Source organism: Gracilinanus agilis, chromosome 3, assembly GCF_016433145.1.
Source record: "Gracilinanus agilis isolate LMUSP501 chromosome 3, AgileGrace, whole genome shotgun sequence".
NCBI classification, from domain to species: domain Eukaryota; kingdom Metazoa; phylum Chordata; class Mammalia; order Didelphimorphia; family Didelphidae; genus Gracilinanus; species Gracilinanus agilis.
Window position 1 is genome coordinate 386,425,383 of NC_058132.1, and position 27,061 is coordinate 386,452,443.

General features: G+C 31.8%; 1 protein-coding gene across 1 annotated transcript in view; it reads left to right on the forward strand.

The window, feature by feature from the left end:
- Positions 1-20,308: 20,308 nt before the first annotated feature.
- The window catches only part of IL1RAPL1 (interleukin 1 receptor accessory protein like 1), a 906,599-nt gene continuing 899,846 nt past the window's right edge, over positions 20,309-27,061 (forward strand). Inside the window, exon 1 of the mRNA XM_044669211.1 lies at positions 20,309-20,339. Coding sequence (XP_044525146.1) covers positions 20,309-20,339 — 31 coding nt within the window. The remainder of the gene's footprint in view (positions 20,340-27,061) is intronic.

Consider the following 27,061-nt stretch of genomic DNA (forward strand, 5'->3'; position numbering starts at 1 on the left):
GCTTTTTATCAATGAGAAAGTAGATGTGAGTGGCCAGACAGTTACTTTGTTAAATTAGTTTTTTTTAAAGATACATCACATTATTATGGGTTTTCTTTTCTTTTTTTTCTTTTCTTTTTAAATCCAATATGTACTCAGTGTGGATATTTTTAGGAGCTCTCTAGTCTTTATCCTCAGTCAAAACCATGATTTGATTATTTAATACTTCATATGCAATCATATATAATAATTACATAGTGTTTTACAAATATGTTCACCTTTGATTCCACAAGTAAAAAAACCTTTGGGGAAGTAGGTGCTATTATTATCCATATTTTACATATGAAGAAACTAAAGCAGAAGTAAAGTGACTTTCCCAGGAACACACAGATAGCAAGTGTCTGAGGCTGAAGCTGAACTCTATTTCCTGAGTTTGAACTGCAGGCTCAGCACTCTATCTACTACACTACCTAGTTACACTAATGTAGTTTTATTTTTGGGAAAGAACTCAGTTTTTCTAGTCCAAACTTTCATTTTATATATGAGAAAACAAAATAGAGGCTAGTAAAGCTTACTAAGGTAAAGCAGGTAGAGGTTACTCAAGTAGTAAATTTTAGAGACAAGATTTAGGCTCACATTCTCTGACTCCAAATCCAGAAATCTTGAATAGATTTTGGAGCATTGTGTCTAGTTACAATAGATCATAGGATTTTAGAATTTTAAGGTAAAAAGAGTTTAATGCTCATTTTTTAATTTTTCCATTTTAAAGATAAATAAAATTAGAGTAATTAAAAAGAACAAATATGAAAAAACTGTTGAGAGTGGCCATGCAGATAGTAATTAGCAGAACTAGATTCTAATACAGATATTTTTACTGTAAATTGAGTTTTTATTTTTGTTTGGTTTTGTTTTTATCATTATACACTGTTGAAAGTTTACTAGGAAATATCTTTATGTCATAAGATCATAACAGGAGAGCTCTGGAGAAGCAAAGATCCTAAAAGACCATCTTTTACTATTCCATTTTAAAGAAGAAGAAACTGAGGCCAATGGAATTGAAGTTACTTGTCTAAGATCACCCAAATAATAATTAGCAGACCTGAAATTCAATTTAGATCTCCTCATAGCAACTTCAATAATATTTCCACTATGTTAAGTTTACACTTAACTAAGGAGCATCCAATCCAAAAATGCATCATCCGCTTATTTGAGAAAAAAAGTGTATTAAGGTATTATGTGAGGAAGCAGATGAATTAATTAAAAGTTAGACAGTTAACATTGGAGTTCAAATAAGAACCCAGATCCACTGATTTTATTTAGATCCATTGGGTTTTTCTTGTTGTTGCTTCTGGATTTTTGTGGGTTTTTTTTTTCCAGTCATCTTTTCACTAGAATGTAATCATTTTAGAAGAAGGAAAATTAAAGGAATTATAGATAGTCAGTTTAGAGAGAGAAGACTTGGGGAAGTCATAGTAGCTGATTTCAATATGTGAACATCTGTTGTTTGGAAGAGGTAATAGACTAATGTGTACTGACAGAGAAGGCAGAATTATAACCTACTGAAATTATGTAAAACTCATTTTGGCTTAATATTAGAAAGCATTTTATAATTATGGGAGATGGTTAATAACAGGATTAGCTGCCTGAAAAAGTAGTTGCTTTCCTCTTCCTCAAAGTATTTAAGAAGATGCAACAGTTATGTCATAGGCAACGTGGTGTAATAGAATGGACACATATTTTAATTGATTTAGTACTAAATGGATTACTTGATTCTCTCAGTGAATAATAATGCCTAGAAAACCTGGGTTAAAATCCTACTGTACAACTTATTAGTCTTGTTACATTGGACAATGCACTTAACATCTGATATTCTCTTTGTTCCTTTCTTGATTAAGGGGTGAAATGATAATTAAAGGAGATATTCTGAGGCTCTGATAGAGAAAAGGGACCACATGTACTATTTTTTTTGAAAATTTGCAACTATTAAATCAGACAAAAATCACTCATGAACATTTATGAAGCAAGAACTCAACTTATTCACCTTCCTACAGATGAGGAAAACAAGTCTCTCATCTTTCCATATTTTTTTTCTTTTTCATTTTTCTTTGATATCTTTTGGGGAATAAAATATTTAATAATATAACCTAAAATAAATTGTAGAATAATATTAGTTAATAATTCTCTGTAAATATGAAATATATTGCTTATAAGATACTAGTAGGCATTTAATAATTACTTTTTTAAGTTGAATCAATTAAAATCAAAACCATCCAACTCCCTTCTCCCACATACATATATCCTAAGACATTCTAAAGGTATGAATATACACCCAACTAGTTTTATAGTCTAGTAAAACATATGAAAGTAGTTTTAGTGTCTGAAAAGTCTTAGGTTGCATCTCTGAGCCTACTAGTGGAGTTCTGTTTAATCAATACCAAAATGGAATATTTTTTGCCAATGTGCTTCAAAGAGCCTAGGAAATAGGAATTTCTCCTTGATATTATTATAATATGATATAACATCCAAAACCAAAAAATAATACAATGCTATGTAGACCTCATTGAGAAGCAGAGTCNTTTTCATGTTCTCTAAATGTGTTCATGATGTCATTAATATGTAAGTTCTGACAATTAAGCAATCATGGGTAACTTTAGAGTAGTAATTCTTTACCTGGAATTCACAAACTTGTTTTTACTTTTAAAAATATTTTGATGAATATACTTCAATATAATTTATTTCCTTTATGATACTATGGATTTTATTTTATCCACTTATTTTATTCCCTGTGAAGAGGTACAGATGTTTTAGAGGATTTTCAAAGGCCCACTCACACACACACACACACACACACACACACACACACACACACACACACACTCATACGTATACACACACAAATTAAGAACTCCTGCTTTGGAAAAAGCAATTTAGAACACACAAGTAGTGGTCTTAATAAAAGCTCTCATCATAATTAGGTAGGCTAATCCTAAAATGAGCAATATATTTGCTCTATTCATACTTAAAGCCTTTGAAAGCTGGGTAGAAGCTTTAAGAAATAATATTGAACTTACATATTCTATCTTAACACCCTGTTTTAATGAGGTATCTGATCTAGACATGTAAAGGATGCATACATGCATTTACATGTACATTTATTTAAATATCCACATGATTGTGTATATTATGAATATATTACTATACTAAAATGGGTATGTAATATGCATATGATATATAATCAATATTTTAATATTCCATTTTTATAGTTTTTGTGGTTTTTATTTTACATGAATTATTTTCATTGCAGTAACTCTTCAAAAACCTATGGAATTGAATGCACTTGTTTCTGATTTACAGTACTGATACCTAGAAAAGTCCCATCCTTTTAAACCATATTATCTTTCTTACATTGGTATAAGTCTATAATGAAAAGCAAAGCAGAATCTTGAAATGATTGCCTAGATTAATCAGGCAAGGAACTTGGGCAAACAAAGCTCCCCCAACCCCTTAAATTTGTTAATAAGTTCAATTTTGAGGCTATGGACTGCTCCTTCCTCTACTTCAAGCTAAGGAAGAGCTTGGGATGAGGGTGGGGCTTTGCCCAAGTTTGAAAGTCAAAAAGAATAAATAGTAATTGTGGAGAAAAAGGAAAGCAAAACAAAAACACTATTGTTTCCTGAGATTATCTTTGAAAAGTAAAGTATAACATAATTTCTTAAAATAGTGAAACATTACTTTGCTAAGAGAATGAAAGTAACTTTCTTAGGGGACATGAATGCAATGATGAAATATGAAATATTTCTTCAGAGAAACTTTTTAACTATATCATGTCCTTTGAATTCCAAAATACTTCTCTTGATCTCAGGAGACCAGAGCTTGTCATGATTCTGTATTTCCCAGATCTCAGGAAATATATTATATGAGGAAAATGAGGTCATAGCCATAAGCTCTGGGATGCTGATGTTCTTTGGTATATAAAAGTATCACTGTTCAAATAATTTTCATATTTATAAACATTGTTATCCATTAAAAATAGGTGCAACTTTATTCAAGCAAGAAAGAATAAGGGAAGGAAGGATATATTGACAAATTCTTTATATACTGCATTAGGACTTTTTTTTTATTAAATCTTGACTTCAAGTATTTATTCCCATAGTTATTTCTATACACCATAATATGACCAACTTATTCTACTTGAATATGATTACTTTCAGCATTTATTTAAATTAATTATAAATTATGTTTTCTCTCTTCAGTTATGAATTTTTGCATTCTTAGATTTTGATAGTAATAAATTCCTGTTTTAGGAAAACGTCTGATTCATAATAGGTCTGTTCAATCAACCATTACTACCTATTCCTATCTCCTCCTTACCCATTATTTCCCTTGAAATACAAATATTTAAGCAGGAACAAAAACTATTAGATTATATAGGTACAATTGACTGGCATCCTAGTGGGACACTTTAATTTTAGTCTAAGGTCAGGATTAATTATAAACTGTAGTATTTAGAATTATGAGTCTGGTTGTAACTAAATAACTTTATTAAATCAAAAGTAGTAGTAGTAGTAGTAGTAGTAGTAGTAGTAGTAGTAGTAGTAGTAGTAGTAGTAGTAGTAGTAGTAGTAGTAGTAGTAGTAGTAGTAGTAGTAAAGAGAGGAAAAAGGAGGAGAGAGGTAGAGAGGTATTTAACTTTCTACCTCTTTCCTCCTGACACTAAGTGACTGCATCATGTCATATATATTGTATTTGAAGTTTGTCTTAAGATTTAATTTTGTTTTTTTAAGTTTACATATTAATCTAATCTAAAATGTTCCATTATACAATGCCACTTTCAGTTAGTATGTTTTAGCTATTAGTTATATATTTTGTTTCGTTGTTTTTATTAGTACCTTCTTCCTATGACTGGACTAGAGATAATAGCATTATAAAAGTCCATAGACAAGTTGGACAAACTCTTTTCCATGGCAAAGCCATTGGTCCTTATGGATGCTGGGTTTGTCATCAGATCCATCAGAGCTCCGTTTTTAAATTTTTTTTTTAATTTTATTGATTAATTATGAAATTTTTCCCATGGTTACAGGATTCATATTCTTTCCTTCCCCTCTTTCCACCCCCCTCCCATAGCCAATGAGCAATTCCATTGGGTTTTACATGTGTCATTGATCGAGACCTATTTCCATATTATTGATATTTGCACTAGGATGATCATTAAGAGTCAATATCCCCAATCATATCCCCATCAACCCATGTGGTTAAGCAGTTGTTTTTCTTCTGTGTTTCTGCTCCCACAGTTCTTTCTCTGGATGTCATTAGAGTTCATTCTCATAAGTCCCTCAGAAATGTTTTGGATCATTGCATTGCTGCTAGTGGAGAGAGCTCTGTTTTGTCATGGGCAGCAATTCCAATCCACAGTAATAAGACAATACAAAAATTATGTACTCTCACAATGTGGATCATGGCCAAGTTAGAAAGGAAATAGTTTGCTTTTGAGTAAGCAACTTGTGTTATGCCTCTGTTTGGGTGACTCATGGTCACATGGAATGTGAACTATAAATTCCTGATTTTTTTTATTATTTTTTTCTTTATATTTATTATAGAATATTTGATTTTCTCTCCTTTCTTCTTATTTTTTTCACTTAACTACATGAAATCAGTATTAATGTTTTTGATTTGAAAGATAAGTTTACAATATCTATTAGCCCTAATATCAATACATACCCAAAAGCTTTAGACTATGGAAACCTGTCATTGGTTACATATTATGGGCTTTAACTAATAATTGTGTCTGATTTCAGAAGAAGGGATCACAAAAGAGCCATTGCACAGTGTAAAGAAGCACAAGGTCATTGAGATCAACAATCCCTGTGGGATTGATGAGGATCTGTGCCAAGACAGAGGACTTGTTTTGAGGTTTGAGGAAGCAGCTATTTGACAAATTCAGATGTTCGACTTCCCCGTTCCAGGTTCCTACAAGTACCTCCATTTGGCTTTTATTTTGGCTTCTCATTCCCTGAGATTGAAGGTAAAATCAAACTAGAGAATGATACTTCTCTTTTACCTCAGAGTCTTGTCCCCTTCTCTGTTATAGTACGGCAATTTTCCATAGTCCTGGCTGCCAATGGGTAAGTGCAATATTGCTGCATATGTCCTACAGGCTTTTAAGACATAAGTATTGGGCCTTGATGGTGATTCAAGGAAACCTGTTATGGTTTTCCTTTCTTTTTTGCTCATAATTTTATAAATATAATATTTTGAAATATATTTTTATCCAGTTTTTTTTCTCTTCTATTTTATTTTTGGTTTTCTTTTGAGAATTGATTCATATACCTCATAATCCAGACATGTATCCTGGGGTGATTCTAATGTTAGTCAACACCCTCCTCAGAGGGGATTGTCTAATTATCCTAAAATCAAGGTTAAGGTCTTTTAAAGCAATTTTAGGAAAAGAAAATTGCCAACACCTGAATCAGGAAAGTGGATCTTTGGGAGAAGGTACCATACAGTTGTCTATAGAAACAATCAACCTACATCAAAAGATCCAGAGTGAACTTTGGAATATAATGAACTGAAGGGGGCTGAACATATCATTTATTCTAAATGTAAACTCTTATGCCATAAGGGAGTGCCCCCTAACTGGCTTTTTGTCAATGCATCTATCAATGATTTTTTTTCTTTCTCCTTTTTATTTTCTTTCTTTCTTATCCCCAAATTGTTATAATTCTCTCTATGTAAAGAGCAATATTTTATACACCTCTAATAAGAGAATCTTTAGATGTATAAGCTGGATATGTAGAATGATTCATTGGGGAGACTTGGCATGTTAATCTCCCGGAAACCTCAAGAGAGGAGATTTTAACATGGTTGGGTCCCAATAGAGTCACAGAGGAGATTGTCAAAAGTGAATTTCTCTCTCTCCATTGTCACTTTTTTGATGTCATCCCTCAGTGACCTGGAGGTCAAATAACACTGACTAAATTCAGGTATAGATGAACCTCAAAAAATGGAAGTTAAATAACCAATGAACTAATGAGACAGGAAATAATGATTCCATAGGCACTGCTCCCTGGGCGGACCTAGCAAATTAAGAAACTATGATTGGTACCTGAGATGTGTTATGTGAGAGTTAGTGGGTAGAGAAAAAAGTTCATAAGTTCAGATCAGGAGCAAGTCTGGGTCTTTGGAGTGTATGTGGAGGAGCAGAGTGGACCTTGGTGGAATCTAGCTAGAAGCACATAATGGCAGCTGGAGATTAAAAAGGTTAAGTCTCTCTCAAAAGCCTGTGCACAGTTCCATAAGTTTTTCCATGAACTGTGAAGGATTTTCTCCCATTTTTTCCTTAACTTTTTCAAACTTTTCTAGGTTCCAGGACTATCTGAACATTGTCTCATTGCATTAAGCTCAATATCCCTAGCTAGGCACAATCTTGCATAATCTGTTTCATCATTAAAGTTCCAGGGAGGATCATTCTCAGACCAGGGAACTGCACTCTCCTCATTGGTAAGCTGGATAATTTTATCCTTTTCCCTTTTAGTTAGTAACTTATCTAGAAGATATTCAGAATCAATCCAGGTTGGATCAAATTGCCTGCATATCTTCTCTAGCTTATTTGCCACAACTATGGGATCCTCCTCAAAAGAAGGTATGCTGCACTTAAATCCCTCCATATCCTGAGGGGTAAATGGTTTGTGGTGCCTAATAGTTACTAACTCTTTTTTAGGGTTAAATGTTGGTACTTTTCTTAAAGGGAATAGGCTAGGGTTTGTGTATTCTTTCTTTTGGCTTTTTATTTCAAGTGCTTTGGTAGGAGAATTAGAAGCAGTAGCAAAGGCAGGTAAACTGAGCAAAAATTTCATTCTGTTTGGAGATAGTTACATTTTGATGCATTATAATTTTAGTGATTTGAGAGATACTTTCTTCAAGTTGAGCAACTCTAGAGATAGTTTCATTTTATTGTGTTATAGTTTTAGCCATTTGAGAGATACTCTCTTCAACATTAGAGATGGTTTCAGTTTAGTGGGCAATAATTTTTTTAACCTTTCCAGCAAGTTTATTTATTTTTCTGATCAGTTACTTTAGAATATTTTTCCGTGGTTACATGATTCATGTTTTTTCCCTTCCCTCCTCTCACCCCCATCCTTTAGCCACTGAGCAATTCTATAAGGTTTTATGTGTCATTGATCAAGACCTATTTCGGTATTAATAATGTTTACATTAGAGTGATTCTACATCCCCAATCATAACCCCATCGAACCATGTTATCAAGCAATTGTTTTTCTTCTGTGTTTCTACTTGCACAGTTCTTTCTCTGGATGTGAATAGCGTTCTTTCTCATAAGTCCCTCAGAATTGTCCTGGATCATTGCTTTGCTGCTAGTAGAGAGGTCCATCACAATCTATTGTGCCACAGTGTATATCTCTGTGTTTAATGTTCTCCTGGTTCTGCTCCTTTCACTCTGCATCACTTTCAGGAGATCATTCCAGTTCACATGGAATTCCTCCAGCAGAACCATATTTTTGACATTTTATTGCATGAATCAATACACATATATGTATTACCCATTTCCAATTGTCCAGTGATTTCATTATTACAGGGATTTTTTATGAAGTAATCCTTCAATTCAGATTGATAAATTCTGTCTGTTTTAGGATTAGAGAATTGCCTGGGCACTGACTTGACCAGGGTGGTTAGTAGGTATCTTGGTGGCACTTGCACTTAGGTTTTCTCCTGGCTTTTAGATTAGCCACTAATTCATAATGTTCTGATACCACACTTCTGCCATTTTCCATAGATAGAGAAATAGGTAGATGGATCCATACTTAGATTATATAGATCTCTATATATGTTTCATCACCACATGCAGGCATGCTATCTACTACACCACTTAGTTGCCTCTCTAATATGTCCCTGGCAAACAGGAAACTTTCCAATGTTTGTGGGATTACTGTTTGATGAGTATAACCTATAAGGAGAAGGACATTACTGGGTAAATTACAATAAGCATTTCAAAGTTAAAATAATTTCAGAGGGATAAATTAATGATGAATTAACTTGAAAAATAAAGCATATGAGATTCATCTTTGACCTTTTGAAGTTGACATGTTAGAAATAAAACACAATACCCCACATCCATGTACTTGCTATCATTGTCACAAATAGACACCATGGCTGAATAAGTTTGATAAAATTGGTACAACTAAATGATGAATACTGTTTCTTGCCTTATCTTATAAGCCAAGAGATTTATGTTAGTCTTCTACCACCTCTGAAATGATATAATATTCCTTACCAATTCTTATTTGGTATTTTGTTATTTTTTAAAGTGAATATGCTTTTGTGAGGAGAATATGTAGAGTAACATATGAATGCTAGTCACATAAAAAATCCGTTAAAGGATACTTTTAAAGAGTTAGAATTTATAAATTCATTTGCTAGTCAGTAAACTACCCATTATACCCTAAAAGTATGATGTAATTACATTCTATTACACAATCAAATTTGAAAGCTGATATGTTTTCTTTGTTTTGAATGAGAAATCAAACTATACAAATGATCATAAGATTTTAATCTATGAAGAACTTCAGGATCTTCTGTTCTACCACATTTTCTTACAAATGAGGCCATTGAAACTCAAAGTAGTCATCAGAGTTACTTGTCTAAGTTTTCCCCAAGTAGTAGGGGAACTCTAATGCTTCACATAGAATTATAAATACAGTGCTCTTTCTACTAAATCACTTTGCATTCTCATATACTTAATTTCATTCTGTCCTATTTATGAGACTTTGCAAGATAGTTAATTAATATCAAAATCCATGGTTTTTAATAGCTTCTGTGTTGTAATGGCTAATACTATATTTTTAGTAAGGTTGTATGGTTTCATGGAAGAACATTTCTTAATTATTATAAGGAGTTTGACTGATTTACCTGTGGCTATAGTACTTTATATAGTAAATACTGAATAATGTTAATAATATTGGTTTGCTGTTGTTACACACATAGCAAAATACCTTTTCCAATGTGAGAGCTCCTTTGACATGTTAAAATAGAAATAAATACAGACTTCCTTTGTGAATATGATAATAATCTTACTGTTAGTATCCATTTAGAAGAGAATTAATAGGTATGTATCCTTTTTGATACCTCTAATGCCCTAAAGGTTCTATGAAAAAAATGTTTTCCCCCAATCTTTCTCCACTAGTGGAGGAACAAAACTTATATTCTCATAGTTTAGATGGACTTTCTTCTACAGGAAACAAATAATTCTTTAGTTTTTAGTTTTATTTTGTTGTAGTTAAGGTATTTTGGTCCTATCCAACTCTTCATGACCCCTTTGTGGTGTTTTCTTGGCAAGGAAACTGGAGTGGTTTGCCATTTCCTTCTAGAGTTCATTTTTCAGATAAAGAAACTGAGGTAAACTAGATTAAGTGAGTTGCCCAGAGTCACACAGTTAGGAAGCTTCAGAGGGCATATTTGAACACAGGAAGATGGATCTTTCTGACTCCATGCCTTGTACTCTAGCCATTCTGCCACCTATCTGCCATTTTATGTATTTACCTTCCAATGATACTTCAAAAATAATCCGTATTTAAATAAGGTAAATGCTACTGGTAATAGCATATGGTAAATAAGGTAAATGCTACATCCCAAAGGATCTTCATGAAGTATACTTGAATTGATTTTGACCAAGGTTTAATTGTTCCCAATTACAGCATTTAGAAGTGTATAATCCAGTCATATTTATTTCTCTTATTCTATGATTTATTTATCTTTTTATAAAACACATTTCACTGCTCAATGACAACTTCTTTAGGGACATTGAGAGTAATAATTAACCCCAATAGCTTCTTAATAGTTACTCTAAAAGATTTATTTTGGGAGCAAGTGGAAATTATTAAATGAAAATACCACATGAATTTCATTTATGCTTTTTGTTTTTTTAATATAAAATTCACAGTTGATATGTATACACATTCATACATACATACATATTACATATATAACATGTGTGTTTGTGTGTGAGGTGTACACATAGATAGAGAAAACCAGGATATGTCCAAAAGGATATCAGTTTTATAACCAACTCAAATAGAGAATAAAAGGAGCTTATTCTGAAATAAAATTAACCAGAATGCCAATGAAGTTTAAAAGCATGTTTTGATACCTTTTGAAGTTTATTTAATATTCTTTCTCATGACTGCTTCTCCAGGAAAATTTGCACTTTGCTTTTGTTAAAAAAAAAAGACAAAACAGGAAGTAGTACTACACATTTATTACTAAAAAAGTTATGTTTAATTAAAAAGAAATAACTTTTTTTCACTGACTTTGAATGACATTCAGTGATAAGATGGAGGACTTGTAAGAACTGTCTTATAGTTCTCATTGGACGTTATATTTATAACTGTAAAGGGATTTCCTTTTACTCTTTGTGATATTTATATGTCTGTGAAGTTTATGTATTATATATACATGTGGATACAATATAGATAAATATATGTTAAGTTCTTTAACTTTAAATAAAAATAAAGGATATGTTGAAAAGTTAGAATAAATTAAAGTTTGAAGCATTTATTCATATGGCTTTTACATGATGGGAAGGAAAAAGTTTTTTCTCCTATCTTTTCTGAGTGCAAAAGCAAGTTAAAATAGTAAATTCTAAGCCTAAGTCTGCTCAGTAGATGTCTTTTCAAATGGCTTACATAAAGATGTTGGAAGAATTCACAAAGGATTGGAATATTTGCAGGAAAACCTGCCTAATCTCTTGAACAAAGGACAGAGCTGCCTGGTACAAGAATGCCATCTATTGGCTTCTAAGGAGTGGCACTGACCATGTCCAAGCACAGCAAATTTTGAATATAGGGTGAAGGTCCCCCAAATGGAGAATGAAAGAATAATAATGATTTCCCCCATTCCTCACATATATTCTCTTTCCGTGTGGCACTCTATGTAGCATCTGCATATGTATATATGTATGTATGTATACACATAGTATCTCTTACAAATGCCCAAGATAAAATTTCCATATGGCTTCATTTGATTTTTTTTAAACCCTTCACTTCTGTGTATTGGTGCCTTGGTGGAAGAGAGGTAAGGGTTGGCAATGGGAGTCAAATGACCTGCCCAGGGTTACACAGCTGGGAAGTGTCTGAGGCTGGATTTGAACCCAGGACCTCCCATCTCCAGGCCTGACTCTCAATTCACTGAGCTACCCAGCTGCCCCTTCATTTGATTTTATACTTAAATTTTTACATCTTCCTTGTGGAAAAGAAGTGGGGAAATTGGGGCAATCAAATAATGCTATTTCTCTTCCTTCCTTTCCATTGCTATTATTCAATAAATAATTTGAACACCATTCTGAATATGCATTACTAGGGTAGAATGTAGCCTCTGGAAAGTATGGAGGAGGGCCAACATCATTCATCAAAGAATAATCTAGAAGATAAGAGATTCATACCACTAACTGAAATGGAAAAAAATGTCTTTTTTTACTCTGAGAGGTGTGTCATCTTTTGAAAATAATGAGAAATGTTCTGAGACAGAGAACCTTTATTTTCATTAGCATAGACTATACTTGAGTGAAGAAATTCCCTCTTTTATGGGAAAATACTTTACCTTCAATTTTAATCTTAGATATTTGAATAGAATACTTATTTACCCCATGTCACACAGCCACTTTGTTTCAGAGAAAGCACTATTTCAGATGTTCTGTATGCTGAAATAGTCTTTTTCTTCATCATTTCATAGTGCCATTCAGTGCTCTCTGGAATGAAGTAATAAATGCTTGGGAAAAAAAGATTTTTAAAAAATTGATGTCCTATTCAAAAGTTTAGATTTTCATGGAGCAATTACTTCAGAATGTTTTCCCCTTCAGAGAAGGGGAAAAAATAAAGATCTTGATTCAATTAGAGCCCCTTAAAATGACCCAAAACAAGTAATATTTATCAAACTATATGCTTACAACTAATGCATTTTATATACTTTATGTATATAACATTTATAAATATTTGCCACAAAGAAAAATATCTAAGCTAATAAATTATTTATATTTGATTTTTTTCTCATAAGAAATTAAGTAAAATTAGAATATTAATCACTATGATCTCATGCATTTAATTCTAATCTTCACTATTTATTTATTTTAGCACACAATGATAAATAATTTGGTTAAATATTTACCATATTACTAAATTCACCATGTAACACTAGTTTTTTCTTTGGAAAAGGTATTGAATAACTGAGCCATTCTCCTTTAAGACAAATAGAGGCTTTTTCACTAAACTTTTTCCTATTGTGAGACATTTGATAGAGATAAAACCCTGAGTAACAAAAATAATAATGGTGGTGGTCATTGTTCAGTTGATTCTGACTCTTCTTGACCCTCCTTAAGGTTTTCTTGGCAAAAATACTGGAGTTTTAAAAGCTACTGTATAGCAATGTATTCTCTTTTGGAGTTGAAATATAAAAATATATGAAAATCCATCTGCAAAATTTTACTAACTTTAAGAAATCATATGTATTCCTACAGATATAAATGTACCTAATTTATATGTTTTAACATATTTTATAATCCTTTAAAACTTACGGAAATGCACTTCCTTTTAGACATTTTATAATACATAATTTTGAAGAGATTTTATGAATGCCTTTTAATTACTGAAACATATTTCTGTCATCCTTATTTTATCCAAGTAGCATAACTTAATTGGTTACTAACTGATTACCTTTTCCATTAATTTTGGATTTGAGTAAACCTTTTTACCCTTGTATTATGGAAATTTTTCTTACTGAAGAACCTCTTAGATCAAGATGTAAAACAACCAACAATCCTACAGTATTCCCAAGGGATGTCCTAAATGAGATTAAAATAAAATAGGTAAATATTAACAAAATAAATAAGAAATCAAAAACATAGAAATATTAAATGTTGTTTTTAAGATAACATGGAATGTGTAGTGACCCATATGCATTTTAATTTGAGTTTGACACCACCATTTGAGAGAGTTTTGCAATTTTTTTTTGTTTGTTCTTGGCATATTAAGTTTTCTAGTTTACTGAAGTGTTAGTCTTTTTTTCAAGTATTAGGACCTATATTTAACATTTAAACACAAACATGGACCTTTTTATGATAATAGCTAAGATAAAAAAACATAATAGAAACCACATAAAAGCCATAGAATGTCATATGAGAATATCATATATAGAGACTCAAATTTTATCAATATATAAAGTATATAGGAGAGTTCTATGGGATCAGTGTATTATTTGTTTACAAAGCCAGTATCAAAGTTATACACTATATTGCCATTTATTATTGTCTTTTTTACCCTGTAGTCATTGTATATAATGTTCTTTTGCATTTGCTTTTATTTGTCTACACCCCTTCTTACAAGTTCTCCCATATTTCTTTGAATTCTTTCCTACTGTTTTTCCTCATTAACCCTTATAGGATTTTAAGATGACGTTAACTATATTTTGATGAACAGGAAAAAAATCATTTTATAATTATATTTTAGTAATGTTTAATAGAAATTTACTAATTAATATGAACTTCAGAAGGTCTTGTTAGTAAATATTTAAAATTAATTGATATTCTGTGATTGTAGGCAAATCCTACTTACCATATTTCTTTTCATGATCCTTCATGTACAATCTTATTTGTTGTTGTTTTATCATTGTTTAGTGGAATCCAAGCTGTTATGCTCTGTAGAAAATGACAAACTGAAAATCCAAGTTAAATGGAACAATTTGAAGCATGACCATTGTTCATGCCCTTCAACTGCCCTCATCAAACTTCAGAGGCCCCTCTCAAAATGGACTGTGAGTGCTGCTAGTGCTTACTCATCTACAATCGCTGTCTGACCTATTATTCTGTTTACAGCTTTGTAAGCATTTTTTTCATTAAAATGATAAGTTTATCCATTCTAAAACTAAACTTCATTCATCTTTTCAAACACTAGTCAATGCCCAATACAAATTACATATAGCAAGCGGAAAACCACCAATTATCCGAACTCTATGGCCAGGAAAGAAAATATCAGACACACACTCATTTGTGTGGCACTGATTCTCTGTAGGATAAAATTTGTTTGTTGCTATCATATGGGGATATTTTAAGATTATTTATTTCAACACCAAACTAATGGTATCTGACCTCATTCCAGGAAAAGAAATAGTGAAAAAATTTAAAAATTTAATAAGATGCAAAATATCAGAGATGGTGGAATATGTAATCATTTGATAATCAGGAATATTCATAAAACCTATTATCAGGCTTATTTGAGCTGTAAACTGCTTTAACTTCTGGTAAATTTGTGTGTGTGTGTGTGTGTGTGTGCTCTCATGTATGTACACTTTTGTGTAGATAAAGAAGAGGAGGAATTTTGTCTTTAATTACAAAGGGCAATTCATTTTCCTCTGGAAGATCACCAAGAAAACCAGCTGATGAATGACTGTTCAGTCATTTTGCAGTCAAGCCTGATATTTCATGACCCCATTTCGAGTTTTCTTGGCAAAGATACTGTAATGGTTTGCCATTTCCTCTTCCAGCTCATTTTACAGAGGAGGAAATTGAGGCAAATAGTGATTTGCCTAGAGTCACACTGCTAGTAAATATCTGAGGCCATATTTGAACTTAGGAAGAGGAATTTTCCTCACTCCTGTCCCAGCGTGCAATCCATGGTGCATCTAGCTGCATAGAGTGATGAGAGATTAGCTCACTTAAATGACTTTTTGTAATATCTACCACATTAGATGTTTTAGTGGGAATACTCATGAACAGATGTAACCATGAGTATTTAGTGCCTGCTTATTTGTTGACTTACTATTCCAACAAGAAAAAAAGTATCACTAAGATAAGTGCTTAAGAAACCATGGAGGTTATAGGATGGATTAGAAACTAGACCTGATTCTAAGGACCCTATCTTGACACTTTTTAGCCATATATCTGACCTGCAAATGGCTTCTTTAGTATCTGTTTCCACATGTGTAAAATGAATGTGACAATATTACCTACATTACTAGATTGTTATGAGAATAACTTGAAGTAACATATGATGGTAGACAAGTTTTCCATAATAGAAAGAGATCTCTACACTTGGAATCAGGAGACTTTGTTTACATTGAAACCTTGTTACTTGCTAGTGCTAGCCTTGTGTTAGTCAACTTTGCTTTTCCCAGATTTTGCATGACGAGCACTATATAACTTCATGTAAGCCATGGCACATTTAGGTAATGGTTATTTATGATTCCGAAATTTTCTTCTACCTCCAAATCTGGGATTCTAGATCATAATTCTCTGATTGTTTTTAAATGCTAGACAAAACTTCCTGGAGAATCATCTAATGAATTGGACTGTGGCATTTGGGAAGATCATTTCCTTATGTTTCCACAGATTAGTACAAAGGGTAGAGAGATATCAGATTCGGAAGAAGCTGGATTCTATGATACAATTGAGCCAGTAAAGTTGTAGTATGCTTGAAATTCATCATCTAGGTGACCTTATATAGCTGAGTCTATGTTGGAATAATCAATGAATTTGAAGTGAGTGGATTGGATTCACACAAATAAGTTCATATTTTAAAAAACTGGAAAAAGCATTAATTATTCATGGGTAGATTGAACTAATATAATACAAATGATGATTTTATCAAAATAAGCTAAATTATCTATTCAATTCCATAATTATCAAACTACCCCAAAATTATTTTCTTAGAGTTAGAAAAGAATAATAAAATTTACTGGAAGAATAAAAGATCAAGAATGTCAAAGAAATTAATGGAAAAAAATGAAAGAGTGGTGATTAGCTGAACTGGATCTTATACTATAGTAAAAATGGGCAACCATCAAAATAATCTAATAATGACTAAGAAATAGAGTAGTAGATCAATATATTAAGGTTTCAACACAGTTATAAGGGGCCATAATAACCTAATGTTTGACAAATCTATTGTTCCAAGTTTTAGAAGAAAAACTCATTATTCAAAAATTGTTGGGAAAACTGAAAAATAGTACAACAGAAACCAAAAAGTAGGCATAGATGAAGAACTCTCACTGTATAACAATATATAGGCAAAATGAATACATCATTTAGAAATAAAGGAAGACACCATGAATGCTCTTTCACTTGTCAAGGTGTTGGGCTTTCAAGGTCTTCAATACAAGTCACTTCAGCTTTCTAGGCCTCAGAATCTCATCAATTAAATGCAACATTTACATAAAGCCCCTTCCAGCTCTTAATATATGTGGCAAAGACATTAATACTTTCCTCCTTTCACCTCTACAATTTACATAACTACAATGAAAAGATTAGACTCAAAGATATCTAAAACCCTTTCTGACTTTCATTCTATGATTCTATAATCTAGAGACACCTGAACTTCTTCCGTCTTCCATTTCTGCTACACTGGTGCTTCTTGGGAACAATCAAAACACAGTGCTCTTACCAAAAAGAATATTATATAAATGTTAAAAAAAAAAGAATATTATAATGATCAAAACTATGTGTACAATTGGGTTTCCTTGCTAAAATAAAAAGTAGGACTAAATTTTCTTTAACCCATTTCAGTGAATGGAATACATTATAAAGAACATATAATCAGATCATTTAAAGTTTATTTTCTTTAAAATATAGCAAAGTATAAAAGTATATTTGACAAATTCTTATAGAGATTTGTCTCAGCTCTATACTCAGAGGCTTATTATTCACTTCTTTGTTGAATTTGTTATGTGAAACAGTTAAATCTTTCCCCATCGATGTCCTAAAATACTTCTCCTCCCAAAAATTAACTAAGAAACGGAAATAGAAAAGCCATAATTGTATATATTTGCCTGATGTTGCTTATTATGATACTGGAAGGGGAAAAAGAAGATAAATTTTTTAAAGTAGCTTTCTAAAAGAAGAAAAAGTTTTCTTAAGTATCATAGGTTTATGAATTGCTTCCAGATTGAGGGAAGCTTAAAGCAAGATTTATGTGTTTATAGATTAAAAAAACCCTGACATTGATATAGCATTTTACTTATATTAACTTAATAAGTTCATAAGCTATACCATAGATATGAGTATCTATTTACATATAAGGGAATTGAAGTTCAGCAATGAATGACTTGATCAGGATGACATAGCTAGTAAGCCTCAGAAGTGTTATTTGAATCTAAATTGTTCAACACTTTAAATTTACCACATTTCCTTCAAGAATATATGAAACAGCCTTCTTTTAGATATCTGATTTAAACTATGATTCAGAAAATCCTTGGTAACTAAATCAAATGATAGGACTGAGAAACAAGTGAGAAAGCCATACATCCTCCTTTAGATTTATCTCACCAACTTTAGGAGTGGAGGAGCCTGGAAGGTGAAAATAATAATTGTTTTAATGTGTAATATTTTTAAAATATTGATTTGGGGGGTAGATATAGTGAAAAAGGTAATATTCACATTTTAGGGTAATTATTGAAATATATGGCCATCATGTAAAAATCCTATTGATTAGGAAGTCTGTCCTGTTTTTAAAGAATGTCAGGTATTGATATCATCATAAAAGTTTGATAGACCTAGTCCAACACATTATTTCCAATTAGATGAGCAGCTTGAGGATCAGAGTAGTTATTTGGATATACAATATATCATACACATTGTAGGGCATAGTGTCAGTATTCAAACTTAAATTATCAAATTTCAAATTAAATTCTCTCCACTGTGCTATATATTTCATTTATTTTGAAGTAGATTGTATTTCTAAGATATGAGGGCAGCTAGATGATGCAGTGGACAGAGTGTCAGGAAGAACTGAATTCAAATTTGACCTCAGCTAGCTAACTGTGTGACCCTGGGCAAAGCACTTAAGCTTTTTAAATTAATTTTCTCATGTATAGAATGAGCTAAAGAAGGAAGTGGCAAACCACTCCAGTATCTTTTCAAAGAAAACCTCAAATGAGATCATGTAGAGTCAGATATGACTGACAAATGGCTGAAGAAAAAAAATGTATGATACTATGAGAAAAATTTTATTATTTTTTTTTTGCAAAAATGCATGGAGGGGCCATTGATCTTCCCTTAAGAATAGCAACAAAACTTTTTTTTTAATTGATGAATAAGATACACAAGGGAGTTAACTCTCTCTACAAATGTAGAATTATACCTTCTACTCAATTCACACCCTGCAGTACTGACTTATTAAATAACTTTTCCAAGCCAGATAGCCAGTATATATTATAGACTCTAATATATATATATATATAATCTCTAACTACTACATGACAGTACATCTCATTCTTAATTAAATGAATCTCAATTATTTCCATTAATGTCAGATAATCAAAATAAATCTCTCTTTGGGGCAGCTAGGTGCCTAAATGAATAGAGTCAGGTGTGGAGATAGGAGATTCTGGTTTCAAATCTAGCATCTCCTTCCTAGCTATGTGACTCCGGTTAAGTCACTTTACCTTAATTGCCTAGTCCTTACCACTCTTCTGCCATCAAACTAATACTTAGTATAAATTCAAAGACAAAAGGTAAAGGATTCCAAAAATTTTATTTATATATATACACACATACATATATATATATAGTGATTCTCATAATATTTCTGAAGAATATTAATATTTTGTTAATTTCAAAGAATATATTTTCAAAAGTAATAGGAAATATCTCTGAAATATAATGTATTGACTATATATGCTTTAAATGAACCCAGAATTTGTATAGCATTGGTAAATATTCTTTGATTTAAGTGGTGGAAGATGCGGGTAGGGGAGAAAAGCAATAAATTATGGGCATAAATTTATCTTGGTAACTTTCATTGTCATTGATATGAAGAGCTGCATGATAGTCCTGATGGATATTTTTACCATCTTTTACCATTCTGTCTCTTGACATTTGGAATAACATTTGGAAGGACTTTATGTGGAAGAAAATAATTCATTTCTTTCTTAAATAATTAAGAGAATGACAGTCAGACTAATAAATACAGTTAGTAACAAATGTAGTAGAGCTTAGTGTATAGAAAGCTGGCTTCAGAGTAAAGAATATATGAGTTAAAGCACTGCCTCTGTCCCCTACTAGCTCTGTCATCCTCAGAAGGTCACTTTACCTCAAGTATTTCACTTTTTTCTTTTTAAAACTCTTACCTTTCATCTTAAAATCAATACTCTGTATTGATTCTAAGGCAGAAGAGTGGTAAGGGCTAGGCAATGGGGGGTAAGTGACTTGCCCAGGGTCACACAGCTAGGAAGTGTTAGAGGCCAGAAATATTTCACTTTCTTTCAAAAGATCATAGAGTGAAAAAAGTCAGTGTTTTTCTGTACCATTCTGTAATGATAGAGAGTTCTCTCATGAGGAATGTCCTACATCAATGACATCACAGATCAAGGTAAAAAGCAAAAGTAAATATGGTAGGAATGGGTATAAAAATGTTATGTAATTTGTAGAGCCCATCCAAAAATGATTAATGTCTGGTGAATTTTAGAATTTAAAATGTCAGTTAAATGATTATATTAAATTTTAAGGGCTAATAATTATATTTAGTTTGGTACTTAATTGTAAAGATCTGTTCTTGAAGCTCTTAGGTTTTTCTATATTCCCTCATTGAGAATAAAATTATTGTTCCGGGAACTTCCACATTTCCATGTCCTTCTGTGGTTGTCCTTAATTTAAATCTTACAACATTATTTCTATTTGGATATCTTGCTATTACTCTAAACCACTTATATATAAATATACTTTTAACTTCCATTCCAATTTGGCTTCCTTTATCTACTTTCCCATTTTTGTCATTGTTAATTCCAATTGCCTAGTTTCTAGCCTTTCCTTTTTATGATTCCTCATTGTTGTTACATTTTCTCTTTTCTACCTGTTTCCTGTAAAACATCTTTTTTATTTTTTAATTTATTTTAAAATCCTTACCTTTCATCTTAGAATCAATGCTATCTATTGGTTCTAAGGTAGAAGAGCAGCAAAGGGGTAGGCAATCGGTGTTAAGTGACTTGCCCAAGATCATAAAGCTAGAAAATGTCTGATGCAAGTTTTGAACCCCCAAACTCCTATATCTAAGCCAGACTCTCAATTCATTGAGTCACGTAGGTGCCCCCTACTCTTTTACTTTTCAAACTAAAACTGACATAATGTCCATGCTTTCATTATTATGACCAGGCTCTTTTTACTCAGGGAGGAGAAACTATAACAATGCTTTATATAAAGTGGATATAGTTTCACTAATATATGTTCAGTGTCCAAAAAAGTGTAAATAATATCTTCCTTTAGACTCTTAGGCAAACTCTATATGTCCATGATTTTCTTTTCTGCATGAATATTTGGTAATTCAATTCATAATTTTATTTTATTTTTTATTTGAAAATTTTTATCTAATTAATTAATTTAGAATATTTTTCCATGGTTACATGATTCATGTTCTTTCCCTCCCTCCTCACACCCCCCCTCCCATAGCCAACAAGCAATTCTGCTGGGTATTGCATGTGTCATTGATCAAGACCTATTTCCATATTATTAATATTTGCATTAGAGTGATCTTTTAGAGTCTACATCCCCAATCATATCCCCATCAAACCATGTGATCAAGCAGTTTTTTTTTTTCTTCTGTGTTTCTGCTCCCACAGTTCTTTCTCTTAATGTGGATAGCGTTCTTTCTCATAAGTCCCTTAGAAATATTTTGGATCATTGCATTGCTGCTAGTAGAGAGGTCCATTACAATCCATTGTGCCACAGAATATCAGTCTCTGTTTATAATGTTCTCCTGGTTCTGCTTCTTTCACTCTGCATCAATTCCTGGAGGTTGTGCCAGTTCACATGGAATTCCTCCAGTTCATTATTCCTTTGAGCACAATAGTATTCTGTCACCAGCAGATACCACAATTTGTTTAGCCATTCCCTAATCAAAGGGCATCCCCTCATTTTCCAATTTTTTGGCACCATAAAGAGCACAGCTATAAATATTTTTGTACAAGTCTTTTTCCTTATTATCTCTTTGGAGTATAAACCCAGCAGTGATATGTCTGGATCAAAAGACAGACCATCTTTTAAAGCCCTTTGGGCATAGTTCCAAACTGCCATCCTGAATGATTGGATCATCAATTCATAATTTTGAAAATGTGATATAAAAATATCAAAAAGGTCAAAATAAAACCAAATCTATTCTTTTTTTTCAGATAAAGCTTACTATTTCTTACCTACTTATCAACCTAGTCCAAGGTTTATAAGTTTAAAGCAATATTTACTATGTATTGGTTCTAATATTTTAATTGCTGAAATTGCAGAGATTTTTCCTTGTTAATGAAAATAATGTATGCAGATTCACCATTATTCCTATTTTTCTTTGATATCCATTTCTATTATGAAAGTTTTATAGAATTCAGGCTACAATAGTGATACTCAATTTGAGAGATATTAGGTTTTTTCCCCCCCAGAAAACATGTTTTAATAGAAAGAGCACAGGAACTGGAATTAAAAAGAGTTGAGACAACATTGGATCTTTGATACCAGATATATAATGCATATAAATGACAAATCAAATGAGATAACAAATATGAAGTACTTTGTGAGCCTAAAGTGTTATATTTAAGGAATTTCCTCAAGCAGGGAGGCCAGAAAATTATTTATCATTATTCTTACTTTGTTTTCAGAGGACCATTGATTTCACAGGGTGATGTCATGGTTTGAGGGTGAATTGAATTTTAGTGAGTGAAAGTTGTGTAAAGTCATCAATCTCTATCTGATAGATTCAAATATTAAAATTATGGAGAACCTTTCAACAGCTGAATATTACTTAATTATCACAGGGTTATTGTGAAATCGTATTCTGTTTAATGTAGGAAAAGTGAGCTAAATACAATAATTCATAAGGATTCCCAGAATTCTAGAAATTTAGCCTAATTTCTATTCTTACATATTACCTCCTCCATAATAGATTTTTTCAGATGATAGAATTAGATAAAGGGTCGTATAGAAAATATTAGAGCAGGGAGCAATCAATTCATTTGACAAAATAGGAACAATCTTTGGATTGGTTTTGGTATATTTGTATATTTTGAATTTCCATCGTATTGATTTGTAGTTACTCTCCCTATATATAGATCTCAATCTCTCCATGATTTCTCATCTTTGTAATCCTAATTAATTTCAGGTACCAGTAGAGCAATTGAACAATCCTTTTTATCTCATATTTGTTCTATGATTGAACTAGTTTTGTTTTTTTCCCCCGCCATTGCTTCATGTATTCATTAGTACATGAATGAAACAACTCTTTTGGGGTAGTTTTCTTCACTAAACACAATAGAAAAGTTCTGTGTAATAAATGAATATGGAAATACAAGCAAACATATAAAAATTCATATGAAATTAATACAAAGAATTTTGAGGATAGGTTTATTTTATCTGACAATACAATTTATGTATATGAAATATCTAGAAAGACAATTTATGAAGCCATTTGGATTATACTTTTGAGATTCAATAGTGTTTGTATGTGTCCCATCCCAGTACTGTTATTGGCAGTAAAAGTATGACATTTTCCTTCCTAATCATAATTATTCCACTCTTTCAGAGAGATTCAGATACCTGTATTTTAGTCCATTGGCATGGTGAAGAGAAGACTTGAAGTCAGGTGATGTTAGGCATATATGAAAGTGTTTGAAAGCCCATAACACATAAGACGTTTAGACTTATTCCAAATGGATCCAGTAGGTAATACCTAGTGATAACTAGGAACAATATATGTCACTTATATGTAAGCAGATATGAAGAGAAGAATATATTTAATAGTCCTGTCAGAAAGTACACTACTTTCCAAGGCTTTGGTTTTGCTCTTCACTAGAAGTGTAAAAGAGAATGTTGCCTGACCCCCTATATTCGACAATTAATGGAATATATTTCTGTGTAGGTAGGTGTTGAACTAAGTGAACTCTGTGATCTCTTCCAGTTACTTATAATATGTTTATATTTTATGTGAAGAAATTCTCTTCACTAGGAGGAATAGGACTTTTTGGGAGGATTATACATTCCAATGGCACTCAATCAAAAATAGTGGACCAAAGCAAACATAAAGATATTTATTAGTATGGTAGGGTACACTGCTTACTAATATCAGCTTCATCTTCCTTGGGTATAGATTTGGTTTTTATAACTTTTCAGGCTTCCTTAGAGTACATGGTCAATTAGAAGCATTCTGTAGTGACTTAGGATATATAAATAAGTTTTCATGGGAGAGAGAGGAGTAGACTAAGGAGAAATAAATCAAAGGAGAAAAAGAAAATATTTTGAATGCAATTGGCAGGATTTCTTTTTAGAAAAAGAAAAAAGTCTATATTCAAGCAAGGGTGACCAAATACTTTTATAATTGGGAAAAAATTCATTTAGACCTAACTTCAGGTGTCTCATTCAAAGAAAACAAATAGTAGTTATAACAGTGGATGGAACCATCTGCTTTGCCATGTCTTGCATAGTTTGTTATGTTTTATTTCTTTTTCAATAGCAGGTGAAGACTTCCTACTAGGCCACCAGGTGTTTAGGAGATTTCCACACGGTTAGTCTATCAACATTTTGTGAAATGATTGTGGTTCCTATTTTCCAACACACATTTACCTAATATATTTGTCAACTAAATCTAAAATAATTGTATATGGAAGAATTGAAATCCTAAAGGCAGCTAGATGGAAAATAGAATATATTTGTATATACTTCTCTAAGGAACATTTTCCAGAAGAATTTGATTGTGTGTATATAATACAATAGAAAGTGATATTGATTTGAATAAGATTATAAAAGTATGCCAAGAAACTTTACTTTAAAAAAATTCTCAGAGTATGTAAAAGATCTTTGAAGAGAAAATACTCCTGTCACTTTGGGAAATTTATATATGTGTGTATATAATATTAATAATTACAAATATATACACACATATATAATATAACATATATTAAGAAAAACAAAGTCATTCAATTTTTAAAAAGTGAGATGTTTTAGACCTGAGCAGGCCATGTGAGGCATCTGCTTTCCTCACAAACCAGAATTTCTTATATCTTCCCCCAGGAAAAATGTAATCCTACTTTAAGGTTTTAATATGTTAAATTTATTAATATGGAATATGTTAAAGGAGTTTGGTGGGGTGGATTGGATGGTTTATTCCTACTTACATTCTGCCTTTGACACAAACACATGACTTGGAATTCAGATTTCACTAATGAAATCACAAAACACCAATGTTAAAGAAATTCATCTCTTTATTTCTTTTATGAATTTTTCTCTAGATTAAGCAAGATATATCTTGTTTCACATGAAAAGAAACAGGGAAATATGTATTACATGATAATATATGAAAACTCTATATCATATTACCTGCAATTTTGGGGAGATCAGAGGGGAAAAAAGAATAGGGGCATAGATTTTTGGATATAGCTAATGTGAGAATTTGTTTCTCTTAGATAAGCATATTTATTAAAATTCATTGCAAAATTATAACAAATATAATATTATTATTTTACATGTTTATTGTTATATGTAAAAATAATAAAAGCCAAATGTAATAACAAAAATGTGCTATTAAAAACATGTGAACTTTTCAAAAGCATTTAGCATTTGAGTATCCTGATGTAAAAAAAAATGCATTTAAAAAATTTTTGATTTAGAACTTTACTTCAAAACAAAAGGCAAGACATGCATAAAATAGAAGATTTAAAGATTTAAGAGGACTGATTTTGAATCTGATTGTAGACATTTATGAGCCTTGAGAGCTTGAGGAAGTCACTGAATCACTCATGCTTCAATTTCCTCACCTGTAAAATAAAATAGACTAACATGATGACTTCTAAAGTTACTTGAAACTCTAAATTTATTATACTGTGACCTTCAGGGTCAAAATCTAGAAAAGCAAGAGAATTACTTGTAATTCTATATTTTGGTTGCTAGATTCTCCCTGGATATCTTTAAACAAATTTTTAAAATTATGTGTGTAAGTTTAGTTAAGTTTGGCTGAAATATTTCTTTCCTAGAGTTCCATAAAAGTAAGGTTAATGTAAATTTCCCCTGATTATATATGCAATGTTTGCTCATTTGTTTTTTTTTTTCAGTTAAAATGTGTCTCCCGAGATACACTGAAAAGAAATTTCAACCCAAGGTCATTTTGAGTAAGGAAACAATTCATAGGTTTTTGTTTTTGTTTTTTTAATAAAATGGATCCAGAGAAGAAAAACAGTGGCATTTGATATAATTAAGAGAAAAACAAATTCCCTAGAATACATCAAGGTGAAATATAATATAAAAAGATGGATTTTTACCAAATACCTTTATTTTTGAACCTGTCCAAGTTTCATGGAGCTATAGCAGGTTTTCCTCTTTAGTCCAAGCTTTTTTTCAAACTAACTTCTTAAGCTAGAAAAGAGTTTATCTTGTATATTGTACTATACAGCTGAATTGTCAGAATCTCTTTGTTTAAGAAAACCTTTAGTAAAATGCTTTAAATTTAAATTTGAGCCAGAACAATGGAAGTACTTAATATCACTGGTTTTCTTTATATAATGATAGACTGTTTCTATGTCTGTTCTCTACATCTGCCAGCCATTTTCTTTTTGAGGATGGAGCTAATGAATAATGTAGTTTTTTTTTTAATGGAAGTTCTCATTTTTTTTTAGTTGCTTTGTTTTTACTGTTTTTGTTCCTAATATAGAAATCATTTTTTAAAGCTCCCAATGCCATGGAACTCAACAATTTTACCTTATGTGTTTCTATTTGTTTATAATCCTTTATTTCACATTGTACTGAAGTCTGTTAAACATTGATAAGCTGGGTTTTGTGCAGTAGGTCCTCAGAGAGCACTGTACTTAAAGGCTGAAAGACCTGGATTAGGTTTATGTATTATAAAGGTGGTTTAGAAGCATTTGACTAGTGTCTGTTATTCCAAAGGTGCCAAATCATCTTGGCCTTGAGGTAATGTTGCTATCATTGTAGTTCTCAGCTGACTTTCATCTCACATAATTCAATACCAATTTTCCTATGAGGTTGACTTGTCGAACAATTCCACTTTTGTTAAAACCCAATGAATGGTACTACACACATGAGACACATTTTGAGGTACTGATGAAATAC